The sequence below is a fragment of the Rana temporaria genome, chromosome 4 (assembly GCF_905171775.1).
Source record: "Rana temporaria chromosome 4, aRanTem1.1, whole genome shotgun sequence".
Taxonomy (NCBI): domain Eukaryota; kingdom Metazoa; phylum Chordata; class Amphibia; order Anura; family Ranidae; genus Rana; species Rana temporaria.
The window spans coordinates 424997231-425014864 of record NC_053492.1 but is presented as its reverse complement, the minus strand read 5'-3'; the positions used below and the strand labels follow the sequence as shown (position 1 = coordinate 425014864).

Sequence of the window (17634 nt, the reverse complement as noted above, 5' to 3'; positions counted from 1 at the left end):
ACTGCAGATTTTCCAAAATGACAGCCTTTGTCGGACATATCTGCAACATACGGTCACAGAAAGGATACATCCATGAGGGAGATCATCTCTCTGCACGTTGCCATTGTAAATCCAGTGGACTTTAAGTCTGTTCCTAAAAAGAGAAGAAAAAAATTACACATTGCCATCTGGCTTTTGATAGTACTGTAAGAAGGGCTAAGGTGCATCTAAACCCTAAATAACGAAATTGGAATATACTTCAGCTTAATAGTCCTTCGATGTTGTGGCTGCATTCATTTTTCAGGCTACTAAAAACATTTTCAGCAGATAAAAAATAAAGACAAAGGGCCAGATTCACATACCCGCAGCGCAGCGTAACGTAAACTGTTTACGTTACACCGCCGCAAGTTTTCAGTCTAAGTGCCCGATCCACAAAGCACTTACCTGGAAATTTGCGGCGGTGTATCGTAAATACGTCCGGCGCAAGGCGGTCCAATTCAAATGGGGCGGGTACCATTTAAATTAGGCACGCTCCCGCGCCGGATGTACTGCGCATGCTCCCGTCGCAAATTTTCCGACGTGCTCTGGGCAAAATTACGACGCGCTGACGTTTTGTGAATTGCGACGTCAACAAAGCACTCACGCCGGGAAAAAAAAAAAGCGACGCGGGAAAGATGGGCATACTTTAACATGGTGGAGTACTTTTCCACCATATTAAAGGTGCCCTATCTTTGCGACGGAAATCTAACACTTGCGACGACGTAACAACGGGAAAAATCTTTGTGGATCGCCGTAACTCCTAATTTTCATACCCGACGCTGGTTTACGACGCAAAATCCCCCCAGCGGCGGCCGCGGTATTGCATCATAAGATCCGACAGTGTAAGTCCATTACACCTGTCGGATCTTCTGGCTATCTATGCGTAACTGATTCTATGAATCAGTCGCATAGATACTCTGAGAGATACGACGGAGTATCTGAGATACTCCGTCGTATCTCCGCTGTGAATCTGGCCCAAAATAACTAACCCAGCCACCATACATTAGGACTGGTAAACTGCAAAATATTAAATTTTTGTTTTTGAGTTTAGATACACTTTAACCTCCCTGGCTGTATGATTCTTTCAGATTTTAGGTGTATAATGTAATTATAATAAAAATTATTCAATAATGTAATCAAATCAAAAACACTGAAATTTGCTCAGTTGCAGAATTGTTGCTGTCATTACTTTCAGTGTTTGATGACGAATTTCCCCACAAATCGCTATCGCTCAATTCTGCAAGTGATTCCAATTTATTATCGCTGTTTTCTAGCTGCTCTGAAACCACTTTTGACATAAAGGGACACTTTTTGGTTGCTATGGACAATCTCCAGGTAAGTTTTAATTAATTATAAACATAAAATACACATGGGAGAAGCAAATCTGGGGTAGTCAAAGGTGGGCTTTAATGGGAAACTACAGTGGGAGACAGTTATCAAGAAAATTAATGACACAGTCGCAAAACAGGCTGTCTCTTTCAGCAGAGTCTCTCTGACAAGCTTACAGATCTGTGTATGTGTGATAGGTAGGGGGCGCTAGTGACACAAAAGATTCCTTTAAAGTGATAGCAATTACAAATATATGTGATAACAATTGAAAATAATAAACAACTAATAATTCAGAGCTAATTAGCAAAGACACAGTTGAATAAGTAATTACGAAAAAGAAAAATTCCTTAAGTGATAATAATAATGTCCATATATATAGTGGTAGTGTGCCACTTAGATAACAATGAAGTGAATCTTGCAGTGGACCAGAAGAAAAAATCATGCAATCTTCTCATATACTGCAGTGCTTAGAAATCCTTCCACCACTTCCGCAGAAACGACACCCAAAAGTGAATAAATATATGCGCTTACCACAGCGCTTTGACTCCTTTCGCTAAAAAGAAAGTCAAACACGCTTGTGCAGTTCTGAATGTCTGCAAACATGTAATGCGTTCTCCAATAGTTGACACAGGCAAATCTTCTCCCAATAATCTCAGAAATGAAATGAAAAACAGAAAAACTCCATAGTGCAACCGGTTTTTAATATAAAATAATAAAACAAAACATGGGCCAAATGGCCACTTACATTAAAAGGTGCCCATCCCGGCACTGGGTCTGCGGGCCTTTAAATGGGGAGGTGGAACCTCAATTTGCATGCGGTTTGTGTCTCCTCTTGCCTCGCCAGCTCTCAGAAGTCGGATGATGGGGGGAGATAAAAAACGTGACCAGGCTACGCCGCCGACGATCGTTTCGTGTAAACGTCTTCAGGGGGGCGTGCCTGGTCACTGGGGTCACGTTTATTTATTTGGAAACGAGCGGAAGTGCTCCGCTCGATTGACATGCTCACTGGCCAATGGCAGCTCAGTTGCAGTCTGAAAAATACCCGGAAGTGGCCACAAATGATGGACGGATGCTGGAGCCAATTATACTGCAGCAACAAGACTCTAAAGGCCGGAAGTGTTCCGCTTGATAGACAAGCTGACTGACCAATACAGTGGCGGTCTTAAATAGACCCGGAAGTGGCTAAAAACAATGGGCAGATACCGGGGCCAATTACAGCGCGGCATCGGAACACTAAGGGCCGGACGAAGAGGAAGAGCGAAGGACACGGAATATAGCCAATCACAGCGCAGTCCCAGTGTTGGCTTCAGCACTTACATAAAAGAAATGGATTGATTGTGGCATTAATCTCTATTCTTAAACAATTAAATTCTTAATGATGACCACATTTATTTCCACATCTCTATCTAAGAAGAAAATGTAGTTTAAATATAAAGAGTATTTAAATTAAAAAGTTACAAAATTAAAATAATGGGATATGATGAATATTGTAAAACTGTCTTCTCAAAAAACGCCACAAGATGGCACCCTATATTTATTTGGAAGAGAGCATCTAATCAATGGGAAATTGATATTTATTCAATATGAAAAAAAGGGACAAATAATTCCTCAAATGTTTTAATATCAGAGGGAAGATAATTAAATAAAAATTGGCTAATTTAATCCCCAAGGGAAAGAGATATACAATATATATGTGGTTTTACTCACATGAATATATTATATAAATATACAGAATATATTGAGAGGCTCCACCCAAAAACTAAAAATGTCTAAAGACTGACTCAAAGCAGAAATGTGGTAGATCTAGATATCTGGTATTTCAAAACAAAAAAATATATATTTATATATGAAAAAAACGGACATTTTTGAACTATGAATATCAAGAAAGGGGCATAAACAAAGCTCAGTCGTTGGATAAAAAGCAGTTGAGATCAAGTTCGATGTTGAGGCCCAAGGGCTGCATGCTTCTGAGCTTGTGTATCCACATGGTCTCATTCTGAGAGATGGCTCTCTTCATATGAGTCCCCCGCCAGTGATTCGATATCTTATCAATTCCATAGAACTGGCAAAGGGATGGATCACTTTGGTGATATTTTTCAAAATGTCTAGAAACACTGTGGTTCGGAAATTTCTTTTTAATATTTGCCAAATGTTCATTTATCCTCACTCTAAGTTTGCGAGTGGTACGGCCTACGTACTGGAGCGAACAAGGGCACTCCAGGACGTAGGTAACATGATCAGAGTTGCAAGTGATCAGTGGTTTAATTTTGAACTTATCTTTGGTTACATTAGACTGGAAGTGTGTTCGTTTCTTTGTGGCTCCAGGTTTTCTTGTGATCTGACAGGCATTACAGCGTGTACAGTGGTGGAAACCAGAGCCATCTAGGAAGGTACTCAATTTTTTGGGGGGATCTGGTACATTTTTGGCTATCCGATTTCTAAGTCCCGGCGCTCTTCTATATATGAATTTTGGTTTTGGTGTGATTGATGTCATCAAATCAGGATCTTTCAAAAGTAATGGCCAATGTCTCTTAAATATAGTCTCCACCTGACGATATTGTCGATGAAATCCTGAGATGAAAGGGACTTGGCTCTCAAATGATTTTTTTGGTTTGGTGGTAAGTAAAGATTCTCTTTCCATTGCAGACACTTGGGTTAATACTTTATTTAAATTTCCTTCAGAGTAGCCTTTTTCCAAAAATTTGTTTGTTAATACTTCAGCTTGTGCTTCAAAATCTCTTTGTGTAGCACAATTGCGTCTTAGGCGCATGTATTGGCCTTTTGGAATGGCTCCTACCCACTGGGGGTGGTGGCAACTAGTAGTAGGCACGAAGCCATTTCTATCAGTTGCTTTGAAGTATGTTTTTGTTTCAAATAAAGTTGCATTTTTTGTGATGGTAAGATCTAGATAGTTTACTGTATTCATACTTGTTTCGGCTGTAAATTTGAGGCTATACTTGTTGGCATTCATCTGGGCAAGGAAAACTTTTAGACTACTTTCTGAACCTTCCCAAAAGAGGATTACATCGTCTATATATCTCCGGTAGAAATACAGAGACTGGTTACGGTTAGAAAAAATACTTTCGTGTTCCCATTTATTGAGAACTACATTGGCTACACTGGGAGCGTATCTAGCTCCCATAGCCACTCCGCTGGATTGATTGTAGTATTGTTGGTTCGCCCAGAAGAAATTGTTAGTCATAGCTATTTTGAGACCCTGCACTAAAAATTTAATCTGTGCCTTTTTCAGAATGGACTGTTTGGTCAGTGCCCATTTAATTGCTTGTAGTGCATCTGAATGCGTAATGTTCGTATATAACGATTCGATGTCAACTGTCACTAGAATAGTGAGTTCTGTGGCTGGAAGGTTTTTTAATGCAATTATAAGGTCCTTGCTATCTTTCAAATAGGAAGGACTTAATGGGACCAAAGATTTAAAAAAACTATCTAGATATTCTCCCAAACGGGAAAAAAGCGATTCTATGCCGCTAATTATAGGCCTGCCGGGAGGATGTTCCCTGTCTTTGTGCACTTTGGGCAAAATATACATGACAGGGACTTTGGGTGCATGGATAATCAGATATGCAGCTTCTTTCTGATTGAGAATTTTACGAGCCACTCCTTCTTTAATCCACTCAGAAAGCAGATCTTTTAGTTTTAAAGTGGGATTCCCATATAAAGGTTGATACGTTGATGTATCGCTCAGTAGTCTTTCCATTTCTGAGTAATACATTTCTTTATTCAAGATCACTAGGCCTCCGCCTTTGTCGGCTGGGCGTATCACAATTTGTTTATTTTCTTCCAATAATTTGATCCCTTCCCAGATTTTATTATTAGATGCATGTTGGGACACTTTAAGTTCTCGTATATCTTCTTGAACCATAGTTTTGAATGCCTCAATCTGATGGTTCATACCTTTTTTAGGATTAAACGTGGAATTATTTTTGAGTCCACTATGTTGATAGACGGGGTCCTCTTTGATTCCCTCATTTGTAGTACTCTTCCCTGCAAAATATTTTTTTATATTTAATTTGCGAATATATTTTTCCACATCGATAAAGATTTCAAATTTATCGATGTTTTTTTCGGGTGCAAATTTAAGTCCTTGTTGTAGTACTTCTAGTTCAGGTTCCGAAAATTCTACCCCTGCTAGATTAAAAATCCCATCATTTAGTCCACTCTTTTTCTTTTTCGTTCTGCCTCGTCCTCTTCTACCTCTTTTTCTTTTTGATATTGAGGAGATTTGGGAGGGATGCGGTAGGGCTCTTTCCATCCCCTCCATTCCCCCTGGTATTGATTTTGATAGGGCGCTGGTCTCCCTCTGAAATTTCCTCGAGAGCCACCCCTAGGTGGTCTAGGAGGGTAGGAATATCTATTTGGATCATAATAACCATTATCCGTCTGTCGAGGATCAGGAGCAGGGTATCTATGATAGGCATCCATAGAATACGGTTGTGGATAAGGTTGTGGATATGGGTAGTAGGGAGGAACCGAAGCTTTTGGGGGGTTCGGCTGAGATCTAACGGCAGATTTATTGGGCTTGTTAGGAGTGTTGGATCTAACAGGGACCTTTTTCCGCACTGTGGGTGGCGGTATGGTTCCTGGTCCTTTGGCTGGAGATGATTCCGGTGATTCAGCCAAATTTGGTGTAACCTGCCATTTATATACTTTGTCTTCTTCATAATCCCTTATATCTCTTTGGTATTTTTTAAGTTTTTTATTTTTTATTTCGCCATCATATTTATTTAGGTGCACTTGTAGTAACTTAGTTTTTTCTGTATACTCGCTATGGACTTTGAATGGTTCCATTCTTTCCTTAAGATCGGCGATATTGGCATCTAAAAACTTATTTTTTGCCTTTCGTCGTTTCACCATTAGCTGCATCAGCTTTTGTTCACAGGCGTTAAAGAACTGGAACCATTCATCCAACAGCTGTAAATCCTCGATCCCATCATTGGGACCGACATCCCATCTGAGTCTCCTGGGTGTGATATTTTTCCCTATGTACATTTCGAAGGACGCCCCCCTGAAGACGTTTACACGAAACGATCGTCGGCGGCGTAGCCTGGTCACGTTTTTTATCTCCCCCCATCATCCGACTTCTGAGAGCTGGCGAGGCAAGAGGAGACACAAACCGCATGCAAATTGAGGTTCCACCTCCCCATTTAAAGGCCCGCAGACCCAGTGCCGGGATGGGCACCTTTTAATGTAAGTGGCCATTTGGCCCATGTTTTGTTTTATTATTTTATATTAAAAACCGGTTGCACTATGGAGTTTTTCTGTTTTTCATTTCATTTCTGAGATTATTGGGAGAAGATTTGCCTGTGTCAACTATTGGAGAACGCATTACATGTTTGCAGACATTCAGAACTGCACAAGCGTGTTTGACTTTCTTTTTAGCGAAAGGAGTCAAAGCGCTGTGGTAAGCGCATATATTTATTCACTTTTGGGTGTCGTTTCTGCGGAAGTGGTGGAAGGATTTCTAAGCACTGCAGTATATGAGAAGATTGCATGATTTTTTCTTCTGGTCCACTGCAAGATTCACTTCATTGTTATCTAAGTGGCACACTACCACTATATATATGGACATTATTATTATCACTTAAGGAATTTTTCTTTTTCGTAATTACTTATTCAACTGTGTCTTTGCTAATTAGCTCTGAATTATTAGTTGTTTATTATTTTCAATTGTTATCACATATATTTGTAATTGCTATCACTTTAAAGGAATCTTTTGTGTCACTAGCGCCCCCTACCTATCACACATTCACTAAATTTAATGAGGGATTGTCCTCATATATTTTTAGGGGAGCAGCTTTTTTAATATATATTTATTTATATATTTTTCTATTATATATACTAAGATTTATGTTCCACATACATTTTATTGGCGCGAAAATCCACTCTCCTTACAGATCTGTGTGTCTGTATTCCTGGGCAGCAAAGTAACATTTTGCAAAGGAGAAATTCATGACTCAGGCTGTAACCATGCAATAAATCTATTGCACAATCAGTCTCACTGCTCTTGTTTTGTAGGGATGAGCTTGAGGTTTGTTCTAAACACAAGTTTAAGCCAAATATTGGCTGTTCAGGTGTTTGTTCAAATTCCAGGCTTTTTGCTTGTTCAATAGGAGCAGAATCTCTTCCCACAAAACATGTCTATGGTCAACTCTTAAATATATAGTAAAAGCTATGCAATTGATATTTAATATCAACAATTGTTAAAGTTGTTAAAAACTTTGTTACACCACTTGAACCTACAGGTAAGCCTATAATGAGGCTTACCTGTAGGTACTGTAAATATCTCCTAAACTTGCACAGTGTAGGAGATATTCACTATATATGCTGCTGCTGACGTCATCGGTGCATGATGCTGTTTTTTTTCAGGGCCTGTGCCATGACTGGCGGTTTCCCCCGCATTTGCGGGAGTGACGTTATCTGGGCTCTGGCAAATCAACCCGGAAGTAACTCCGGTGAAAGATGTTGGCCATGGGAGCGGAGTGCATGTGGCACTGTAGGGCATCATTCTAAGGTAAGTGTTTAATAATGAACTAGTATGCGATGCATACTAACTCATTATGCCTTTGTCGTGCATGTTTTTTTTTCAAAGGTTTACAACCTCTTTAAAGCGGAGGTTCACCCAAAAAAAAATTCTAACATTACATCCAGCATACTAACGACATGTAAAGTATGCTGGTATTTTTTTTTCTCCGTACATACCGTTTAATTGTTATTTTCGCCCAGGCTTCCGTGTAGTGAATCCCGCGGGACTGGGCGTTCCTATGCATAGGCTAATTGATTGACGTATGACATAAGCTTCCCCCGGCGCATATGGCCGCGTCACGAGTTGCCGAAAGAAGCCGGACTGCGAGTCGGCTCTGTACGGCGCTATATGTCGCCTGCGCACCGACGTTCGGCTTCTTTCGGCAACTCGTGACGCGGCCGTATGCGCTGGGGGGAAGCTTATGTCATACGTCAATCAATTAGCCTGTGCATAGGACCGCCCACTCCCGCGGGATTCACTACCCGGAAGTTGGGGGGGGGGGAATAAAGATAACGGTATGTACGGCAACAAAAAAAAAAAAGAAGATCAGCGTACAGTCAATGTCGGAATGGAGCTTAATGTAATGTTAGAATTTTTTTTTTGGGTGAACCCCCGCTTTAAGAGGGAAGACAGATTGATTGAAAAAACTTTTGCTCCCCGTAGTGGCTAATCTACAATTCTCTATATTTAATAGAATTAAATATGATAAAATGGAATATGGAAAAAATTATGAAATAGCAAGTACGAAAACATATGAAGGTCATACAGAAAAATGCTGTACTCTCTTTCGATCAAGTTTTTATTACTGACTTTGACCTCGAGACAAGAAATGGGGGGTGGAGGAGGTGGGGGGTGTCACATGGACAGGAAGACACAGGCAGCAATAGAAATTGTTAGAATGTCCAACCCTTTCTCACTCTAATAAAATGTGTTTCTGCCTCTTTCCCCATTGGAGAAAGTGAATTAATGTGGACATTTTGAAATCGCTCCAATGGAACACAGATGGCAATAAAAACCTGACAGATGCTCTACATCACTGAAATCTAAAGAATGGGCCTTTAAAGTAGAAACTGCAGTAATAAGCTGAAATAACGAGCTCACTAAAATTCTGTATTTTCCCCTTAAAACCATTAGTTTAGTACAAAAGATAAACTTACTTCTGGCCAGAAGTTTGTTGAGAATTGCCTGAATATCCTTGGCATTAATTTCTCCTTTCTACATAATAGATAAGAACCAGTAAGCAATGATGTAAAAGACATAAACAGGCAATGTAAAGAATGATGTTTGAGGTTTCAAAGTACAAGAACCTAAATGTAATAGTAACATCTAATCTTTTCTTCTGGATAGTACAATAAGATTGTTGATTGGATATTATAGGTTATTACCCTCTCTAGCCAGGCAAATTGTTATAAGCAAAGTGCCAAAACGACCAAATTATAATATGTGCATTGCTAATATAAAGCGGAACTCTGGGTATAAATAAAAAAAAAAAATACCAAAAGTCAGTTGTCCATCCCCCCAGCTGGTGCAGAATATAATATTCCCTTTACTAGGAGTTGATGTGATACAGATGAATACTTGCCTTTCTCCATGCCTCTATCATTTTGCCAATGCCAAAATGTTGGCAAGCACTCCTACAACATCCTATACAATCTAGAACACATGGAGAGAGTGCAAAATGTGGTGCAGCTTTGCACAGAAACCAATCAGCTTCCAGATTTGAGCTCTCGTTCACACTGAAGGCAGGTTTGAAATCGTGCGAGTCCAAATACTTTTAGAAAATACTACACCATTGAGCCCCCCTCTTCTTTTATTACATGTGAATGAGTTGAGAGATGAATTCCCCTGTGAGTGTTATCTTATACTTCCTGGGAACTGATTGTTTGTTGTGGAACCAGTAATATTTCAGAGAGGCTTGTTTACTGACCTATGTGAGAGGCTGGGGAAAACCATTTGCGCACATCGGATGGTGGAAACTTATTGGATATTTGACACTTGCACTTTATTTTGATGACATTTTTCTATACATTTTGGATTCCTGGAAGTACTATATTGCTATTTGCACAATTTTTGCTAAGACTGCACATGTTCTACTGGAAGAACTATTGATGTCACTGTGATCTAAACATTTTTGCGAAGATTGCACGTGTTTTTTGTACTGTATGCACTTTATCCTATATGAAGTATATACACATGTGAGGTTATATGTATTTTTATGAGGATTAAGTATTTATATTTTGATTATTTATTAAGCGCCACATTCCTTTTATTGTGTATCTTTACTGTGGGAAAACCATGGATGTTGGCATCTACTTGCTAGGTTTATTTATCTTTTGGTTTGCGCATTAGCATCCCCAATTCATAATTCAGACTCGGCTGTGGTTTCCCAAGTGACCGAGATAGTCTCACACAAATCTGTTTCCGTGCAGGAGATGTGGGCGGCTGTCTGGGGCCAGGTTTGTTATCACTTAAGGGTGGAGCGATGTTGTCAGCAAGAGAAATTTGGCCACACCCATTGTTCTACTTTTGGCACCCAAATATGTCCAAAACACAAACACACCCAAAAACTGACCTGTTCCCGCAAATGTGTTCAGGTTTGGCTTGAACAAAAGGTGGCAATCTTATTCTTATACCAAGGTCTACCCTTCCTAATTCCGCCTTAATTTCTTAACGTGGACCTAGTGTTTGATTTTGGTTCCACTTTAAGTAAGGCAACATATTTATATATGAATGAGTGAGGTTTTTGGTTCTGTAGCACTGTCTCTCACTTTATTCTATTAAAAGTACTGAAATTCACTTACACCCCCTGCCAGTTTATCGAAAATATTCTTGAAGTCGTCAGGCACATCTTTGTCGGATACTTGAGGCTGAGGGGAAAGAAGAAATGGTCACTCCATGATGTTGCTTGCATTTTGGGGGGAGCAAATTTAGCTCTTAACAATAAGTTACCTCTATTTTGTACCAACATTACCACAATTGTGGGAGCTCATTGCAGTTTAACTAAAGACCGAAAGAAATCCCTTTTTTTTCTGTTTCAGTCATCTTCTCTTTTACCCTTTTATACATTTATGTAATATAATTGTCTTTGTTTCTAATCATTTTTATGAAGCTTCATGAGTTATTATTCCTTAAAATATAAAAAAATTATAATAATTCTGCACTGGGGAAGATTTTAACACATAAAAAGCAGCCTACGCCAAAATCTTTGATACCAAATAAGTACATAAATAAATCAAATAGTGTGGCAGTAAATTAATACAACATGATGCTTTCACATGATAGAAAATATACCGTACTTAATGTGCCTAAAACTCTAAAATAAATTAATGATAAAAATCTCAATTCCTAAAGTGCAAAAATATGAAATTAATGCAAATTGACATTTCATAAAAAAAATACACCAACTTAATAAAATTAGTGTGTTAAAAAAACAATATTCAAATCATACAAATAATAAGGGGATGATGCGTGACAGAAAGACATCCTGGTTATTTCAAACCCGCTGTTGACCATTTAATACGATTCACACTATTTGGTAAGGAGCCAATCTTATCTTATACCACGGGTGATATCACTGTGATGATCAGCATTGGATGTAACAACTATCTATTTCTTGGATCGATTAATTTTATTTTAATAAGAGCGGTATTCACTTGCACTTGGATATGGGACTATACACCTTATATTTTTGGGCATGTTGCACATTAATTACCTATTTTTTAGATTTTTTAGATAATGAATTGGGACTTTGTTTAAAGCATTTGAATATTGTTTTTTCAACACACTAATTTTATTACCGTAAGTGTGGCTTTATTTATTATGAAATGTTAGTTCACATTTTGCACTTTATGAATTGAGATTTTTATCATTTATATTAGTGTTTTATGCACTATATATTTTCTATCATGTTTTAATAATTTTATTAAATTTATTCCTTAAAATATTTATGATGGTTCCAGGCCTCCAATTTTTCATGAAAATATTACAAAATTCAGCCATCTGGACTTCTTTTGTACTTGTGGCCTCCTTTGTAAGGCCAGTCATGCACACTGTATATGCTATTGTTGCATCATTCCCCTACAGGATTTTATCAGCAACGAAAACAGAGTAAAAAGCCACGTTACGCAATGCGCAATAACGCACGTTCCTGCATCTGACGTTACTACAGTCTGTTGGCCAGAATTCTGGCCCTTAGAATGCATTAATGCAAGAACGTGCCTAGCATTAATACGTGTTAGTGCCCGTTAATTAGCGTTAATGCACATTAATGAGCTTTTGAGTGTTTTTTATGGTCAAAAGCTCCTCTCCTGTTTTTTTTTTTTCTGCCACTTAACTCCTGGGTTAAATAACTCCTGAAAATGCCTATAGCATGCATTGACACAGGGAGGTTGATTTACTAAAGGCAGATCCACTTTGCACTACAAGTGCACAGGGGCGGACTGACCATTCGGGCACTCGGGCACTGCCTGAGGGCCCCATGCCACTAGGGGGCCCCATCAGGGTTGCCAGCCTCAGTAAAACCAGGGACAGTATGTAAAAATCTGTGTTTTTAAAAAAAATCCCAAGATTATAGCTCCAGTACCTTTTCAGTGTTTGTATTCTGTGTGTATGTATACTGTGTGTGTATATTGTGTGTGTATATTGTGTATACAGTGTATGTATACTGTATGTGTGTGTATACTGTGTGGCCCCATAATCTATTGCCTGGGGGCCCCATAATCTCCTATTGCCCGGGGGCCCCATAATCTCCTATTGCCTGGGGGCCCCATGAGTAGACAGTCCGCCCCTGCAAGTGCACTTGGAAGTGCAGCTGCTGTATATCTGAGGGGAAGAGCTGAAATGAGGGGAAGCTCTGCTGATTTCTATCATCCAATCATGTGCAAGCAAAAATGTTTTTTTATTTTCCTTGCAAGTCCCCCTCAGATCTACAGCGACTGCACTTCCAAGTGCACTTGTAGTGCACAGTAGATTTGCCTTTAGTAAATAAACCCCATATTCTAACATGGAGGGGGGAAAAAATAGCTCAGACGTCTAATGAAGCCGCTTTTTTGAGCTGCAGTGTGTATGAGGCCTTGGGGTTACAATGAACAAGTCACTGTTCTGTTGTCATAAACACCAACCCATCTAGTACCTCAAACATCTCACTACAAACCACCCTCCATGGTCACAAGCTTCTGTGTAGAATGAGGCATCTCATGATCCTCTCCCCTGGATCAGCGGCTAATCAGACCAGTTGTGTCTATTCCTTGGGGATGGTGGTAGAGAGAGAGTAAATCCGCATGTGGAACCAGTAAGAACTGCAGCGGAACCAGGAGATCGACACTTCCAGAAGTGTCAGTTTTCCAGCCAATTTAGGATTTTTCAGGATCCAAGCTGTGTTTGGTGGCATGGGGGGCAGGAGAGGTAAGTATTTAAACTCTTCTTTTACATGGATAGATTGCCTGGGTAACTTATGTATAACAGTTCACAAAGTTAAAGTGGAGGTTCACCCGAAAACTTAATTTTTAACATTAGATTGATGCTCATTTTGTCAAGGGAAATCGGGTAGTTTTTTTAAAATCGAAGCAGTACTTACCGTTTTAGAGAGAGATCTTCTCTGCCGCTTCCGGGTATGGGCTGCGGGACTGGGCGTTCCTATTTGATTGACAGGCTTCCGACAGGCTTCCGATGGTCGCATCTATCGCGTCACGATTTTCTGAAAGTAGCCGAACGTCGGTGTGCAGGCGCCGTATAGAGCCGCACTGACGTTCGGCTTCTTTCGGCTACTCGTGACGCAATGTATGCGACCGTCGGAAGCCTGTCAATCAAATAGGAACGCCCAGTCCCCAAGAACATACCCGGAAGCGGCGGAGAAGATCGCTCTCTAAAACGGTAAGTACTGCTTCGTTTTTAAAAAAACTACTCGATTCCCCTTGACAAAATGAGCATCAATCTAAGGTTAAAAAAAAAATTCGGGTGAACTCCCGCTTTAACTGTTACTGTAAATGGGATTTAAATTTTAAACTGAAAGAGGGCCTCTGTATGGATCTCCCCCACCCTCATTTGATACTAATGCATTCCTTTAGCTAGAATGTTTTAGTAAGATGCAAAATTCTCCTGCTGCATAACCAAAGCTGAAATTCAAGATCACAGCTCAGAAAGCTATAGAATAATGACATGTGTATCATTTAAGAAAATATATTCTGGGTTAAATAAGCAATTACCTCATAAGGATTTGCTTTTGCCACATCTCCAACTTCCCTGGAAGAAAAGATAAAATAAATGTTAACATTAAAGTGATACTAAAGTCTTGTTTTTTATTTTGTTTAAAAATAACAAGCATGTTATACTTACCTACATTGTGAAATGTTTTTTCACAGAGCAGCGTAGATTCTTCTCTTCTCCGGTCCCTCGCTCCTGGACCCTTCCTCCTGCAGTGTCCCCACAGCAAGCCGCTTAATATGGGGGCACCAGAGTCAAGCTGCTGCTGTGTGTGTCCACGGCTTGGCTCCGCCACCTCTGTCTGCTCACTGACTTTGATTGACAGCTGCGGGAGCCAATGGCGCCCGCTGTGTGCCTCAGCCATTCAGGAGGGAGAGTCCCGGACAGTTGAGTCTCTCATGCAACATCGCTGGATCGAGATGGGCCCAGGTAAGTATTAGGGGGTGCTGGGATGGCTGATGCACACAGAAGGTTTTTTATCTTAATGCATTAAGATAAAAAAAAAAACATCTGCCTTGAAAGTAACTTTCACCACTTAAGCCCCAGAAGGTTTGCCCCCTTCATGACTAGGCCATTTATTGCGATACGGATCTGTGTCACTTTAACTGACAATTGCGTGGTCTCGCGATGTTGTACTCCTTGCTAGAAATGTTCTGTGACCCATACTGCCTGTACCAGCCCTATCAGATCATGTACAATGATTTATTTTATTTTAGTATTATGTTGGTGGAATGAAGGGTAAGAACTGTCGCCCTGGTAAGTCTTATGACCTGTCACTTATACTTACAGGGATTTGGCAGCTTTTTCAGAGAAGACACGCAGGCAGAAGTCTCCAGTTTTAAAAGGTTCAAAAGTGGAGGGTACAATGAGATAATCCCCCACGGGTAACTTCATGCGCTTAGAGACTTCCCGCATGTTGATGTAAGTGTCAGATCGAGCAGCGGAGGCATTCCTCTGGAAAAAATCCTTGCTGAAGTGGACGTCTGTTTGGTCCTGAGACTAAGAAAGACAAACAAGATTTTAAAGTGTATCTAAAACCAAAAGTGGACATTTTGGATAGGGAAACAAATGTCTAAAACCCCTGTCAACAATTGTGAACGAAACGAATTGCACATGTCTAGTATGCTGTTCCCAAGCCCTGTAAGCTGGGTCACCTCCATGGCCATTATGTGCCAAAACCAGGGCAGAGGTTCCTAAACTATTAATTATTATTATTATTATACAGGATTTATATAGCGCCAACAGTTTGCGCAGCGCTTTAAATCAGGAACTATCTATGAATCCAATAAAGTAACCAGCAGCTCAATGTGGAATCCTTGTAAGTAAAACTTTATTGTTCTCAACAAGCAACACAAATGCCCTGATGCTGAGACTGATATTGAAACGCATTATGCGTACATACGTTTTTTAATTGAATGGTGTGACCGTGGGTCTAAAATATTTTTATTTGTTTCTAACAAGGTCCCTGGCAGTCATGTTGATATTGCTGATATCATCTTGTATTATATGGACATCCACTAAATACAACAATTCAACAAAAAAATTTGAACTGTCATTTCAGCTTCACATGGCACAGATTTCAACATAATGAAAGAACAACTTATTCTGATGAGAACGGGAAGAATTCCATCATAAGCACCAGCAACACACATTTCTTTCATTGTTATTTAAATGCAAAGTGTGGGGTTAGTAGTCGGAATGGCATCAAAGTCAATGTACCTCTTTAGGAACCTGCAAGAAAAAGTGTGATATCAATCAGTAATGTATAAAGTTACTATAGACAACAGAAAGTCAGCATTCCAAGGTTCAATACAATTTTAAAGGTGGGATGGACCCCGATTCTACAAATTTATACAATTTAAAATTTCTTTCTTTTTTTTATACAATTAATAATTTCCTTACCCAGCATTCCCTTTTGCTAAGCTGAACTTCGGGCAAAACAGCGTGTGTAACGAATGCCTTCGCAAACCTAGATATCACATTTGCGGTGCAGTTTTTAAAACTCAAAACCGCATCTAAAATGCATCGTCGATGCATTTTTGCCATGTTTTCCATTGGCCCCATTTTTTGGTGCGTTTTTTTTTTAACTCCCTCCAAAAATGCTGCAAGCAGGATTTTTTTCACCCCAATCGAAGCGAACCGCCCCAGTGTGAACACATTCGTTGATTCTAAATTGAAGCATTTTACCAGAGCTTTTCAGGCGCCTTTTTTTCCTGCAAAAGAGCTTGAAAACTCCTCAGTGTAAAAGCAGTCTTACTTTGTAAGTTTAGCAGTGACATCATCACTATTCTGTACCTATGCAGAGAGCAGAAGTGTGGGGGTGGAACCCAACAGCCCCTCCCATTACAGGTTGCCTGCTGAGAACTACAGGAGGGGGCGGAGACAAGACCAGTCACCCTGCACAAGGAGAGAGAGCAGCAGAGACTGGGTCTATCCTCTTTTAGACTGGGTTCCTGCACAGAGGTAACATATGTCAAAAATACAGAAAGCACACAAAGATTTATTTAACTACTTCAATACCGGGCACTTTCACCCCCTTCTTGCCCAGACCATTTTTCAGCTTTCAGTGATATCGCACTTCGAATGACAATTGCGCAGTCATGCAACACTGTACCCAAATACATTTTTTATAATTTTCTTCACACAAATAGTGAGTGGCAGGCTGTAGCTTAGTCTGGAGTCAGAACAGTGATGATTTTATTTAATCCTCATCATGGACACTCGCCAAATAAAGGATGCCCTTCATTTCTGGGACACTTAGGCTGCGTACACACGGTCGGACAAAACCGATGAGAATGGACCGAGGTTCAGTTTCATCGGTCCAAACCGACCGTGTGTATAGCCCATCAGTCTGTTTTCCTTTGGTCCAAAATTTTAAAACATGCTTCAAAATCTAACCGATGGACCGCTGCCCGATCGGTCCAAACCGATGGTTAGTACACAAAAGCATCGGTTCAAAACACGCGCATGCTCAGAATCAAGTCGACGCATGCTTGGAAGCATTGAACTTTGTTTTTTTCAGCACGTCGTGTGTTTTACGTCACCGCGTTCTGACCCGATCGGATTTTGAACTGATGGTGTGTACACCCATCAGACCATCAGGCCACTTCAGCGGTGAACCGATGAAAGCGGTCCGTCGGACCATTCTCATCGGTTTGGACCGACCGTGTGTACGCGGCCTCAGAAAGCAGACTGCGTGGACAAATAGGTATAAAGCACCCCTGTCCTGGGACAGTTGACAACTAAGTTATAACAATGACTCATTCCTTAGCAGATGGCTCAGAAGGAAATTTCATTCTGTCACTGGAAGATGCAAAGAAATTATTGTCTGCTGTGCTGTCTTTTTGGCTAAACCATAGTGCTTTGGGAATGCTTTGTCATGCATTTAATGTTTATTTCTTAAACAAAAGATTACATATACTGGTGTTATAATATGGATAGCTAACACGAAGACCTGATTCACACACCTATGCATTTATAGTGCTGTTTGCAGATTTGCACTACAGTCCATTTAACATGGTTTCCTATGGAACATGTTCTGT

At 40.1% G+C, this 17634-nt stretch overlaps 1 protein-coding gene across 2 annotated transcripts in view; it reads right to left on the bottom strand.

Annotated features, from left to right (window-relative positions):
* The window catches only part of CAPN8 (calpain 8), a 78706-nt gene that overhangs the window by 16526 nt on the left and 44546 nt on the right, over positions 1 to 17634 (bottom strand). Inside the window, exons 11-16 of one of the 2 annotated variants that reach the window (XM_040351394.1) lie at positions 15812 to 15823; positions 14880 to 15091; positions 14095 to 14131; positions 10693 to 10758; positions 9049 to 9106; positions 69 to 133 (exon numbers count right to left, since the gene is read on the bottom strand). In XM_040351394.1, the coding sequence (XP_040207328.1) occupies positions 69 to 133; positions 9049 to 9106; positions 10693 to 10758; positions 14095 to 14131; positions 14880 to 15091; positions 15812 to 15823 (450 nt within the window). The remainder of the gene's footprint in view (positions 1 to 68; positions 134 to 9048; positions 9107 to 10692; positions 10759 to 14094; positions 14132 to 14879; positions 15092 to 15811; positions 15824 to 17634) is intronic. The other variant, XM_040351395.1, reaches the window with a different exon arrangement.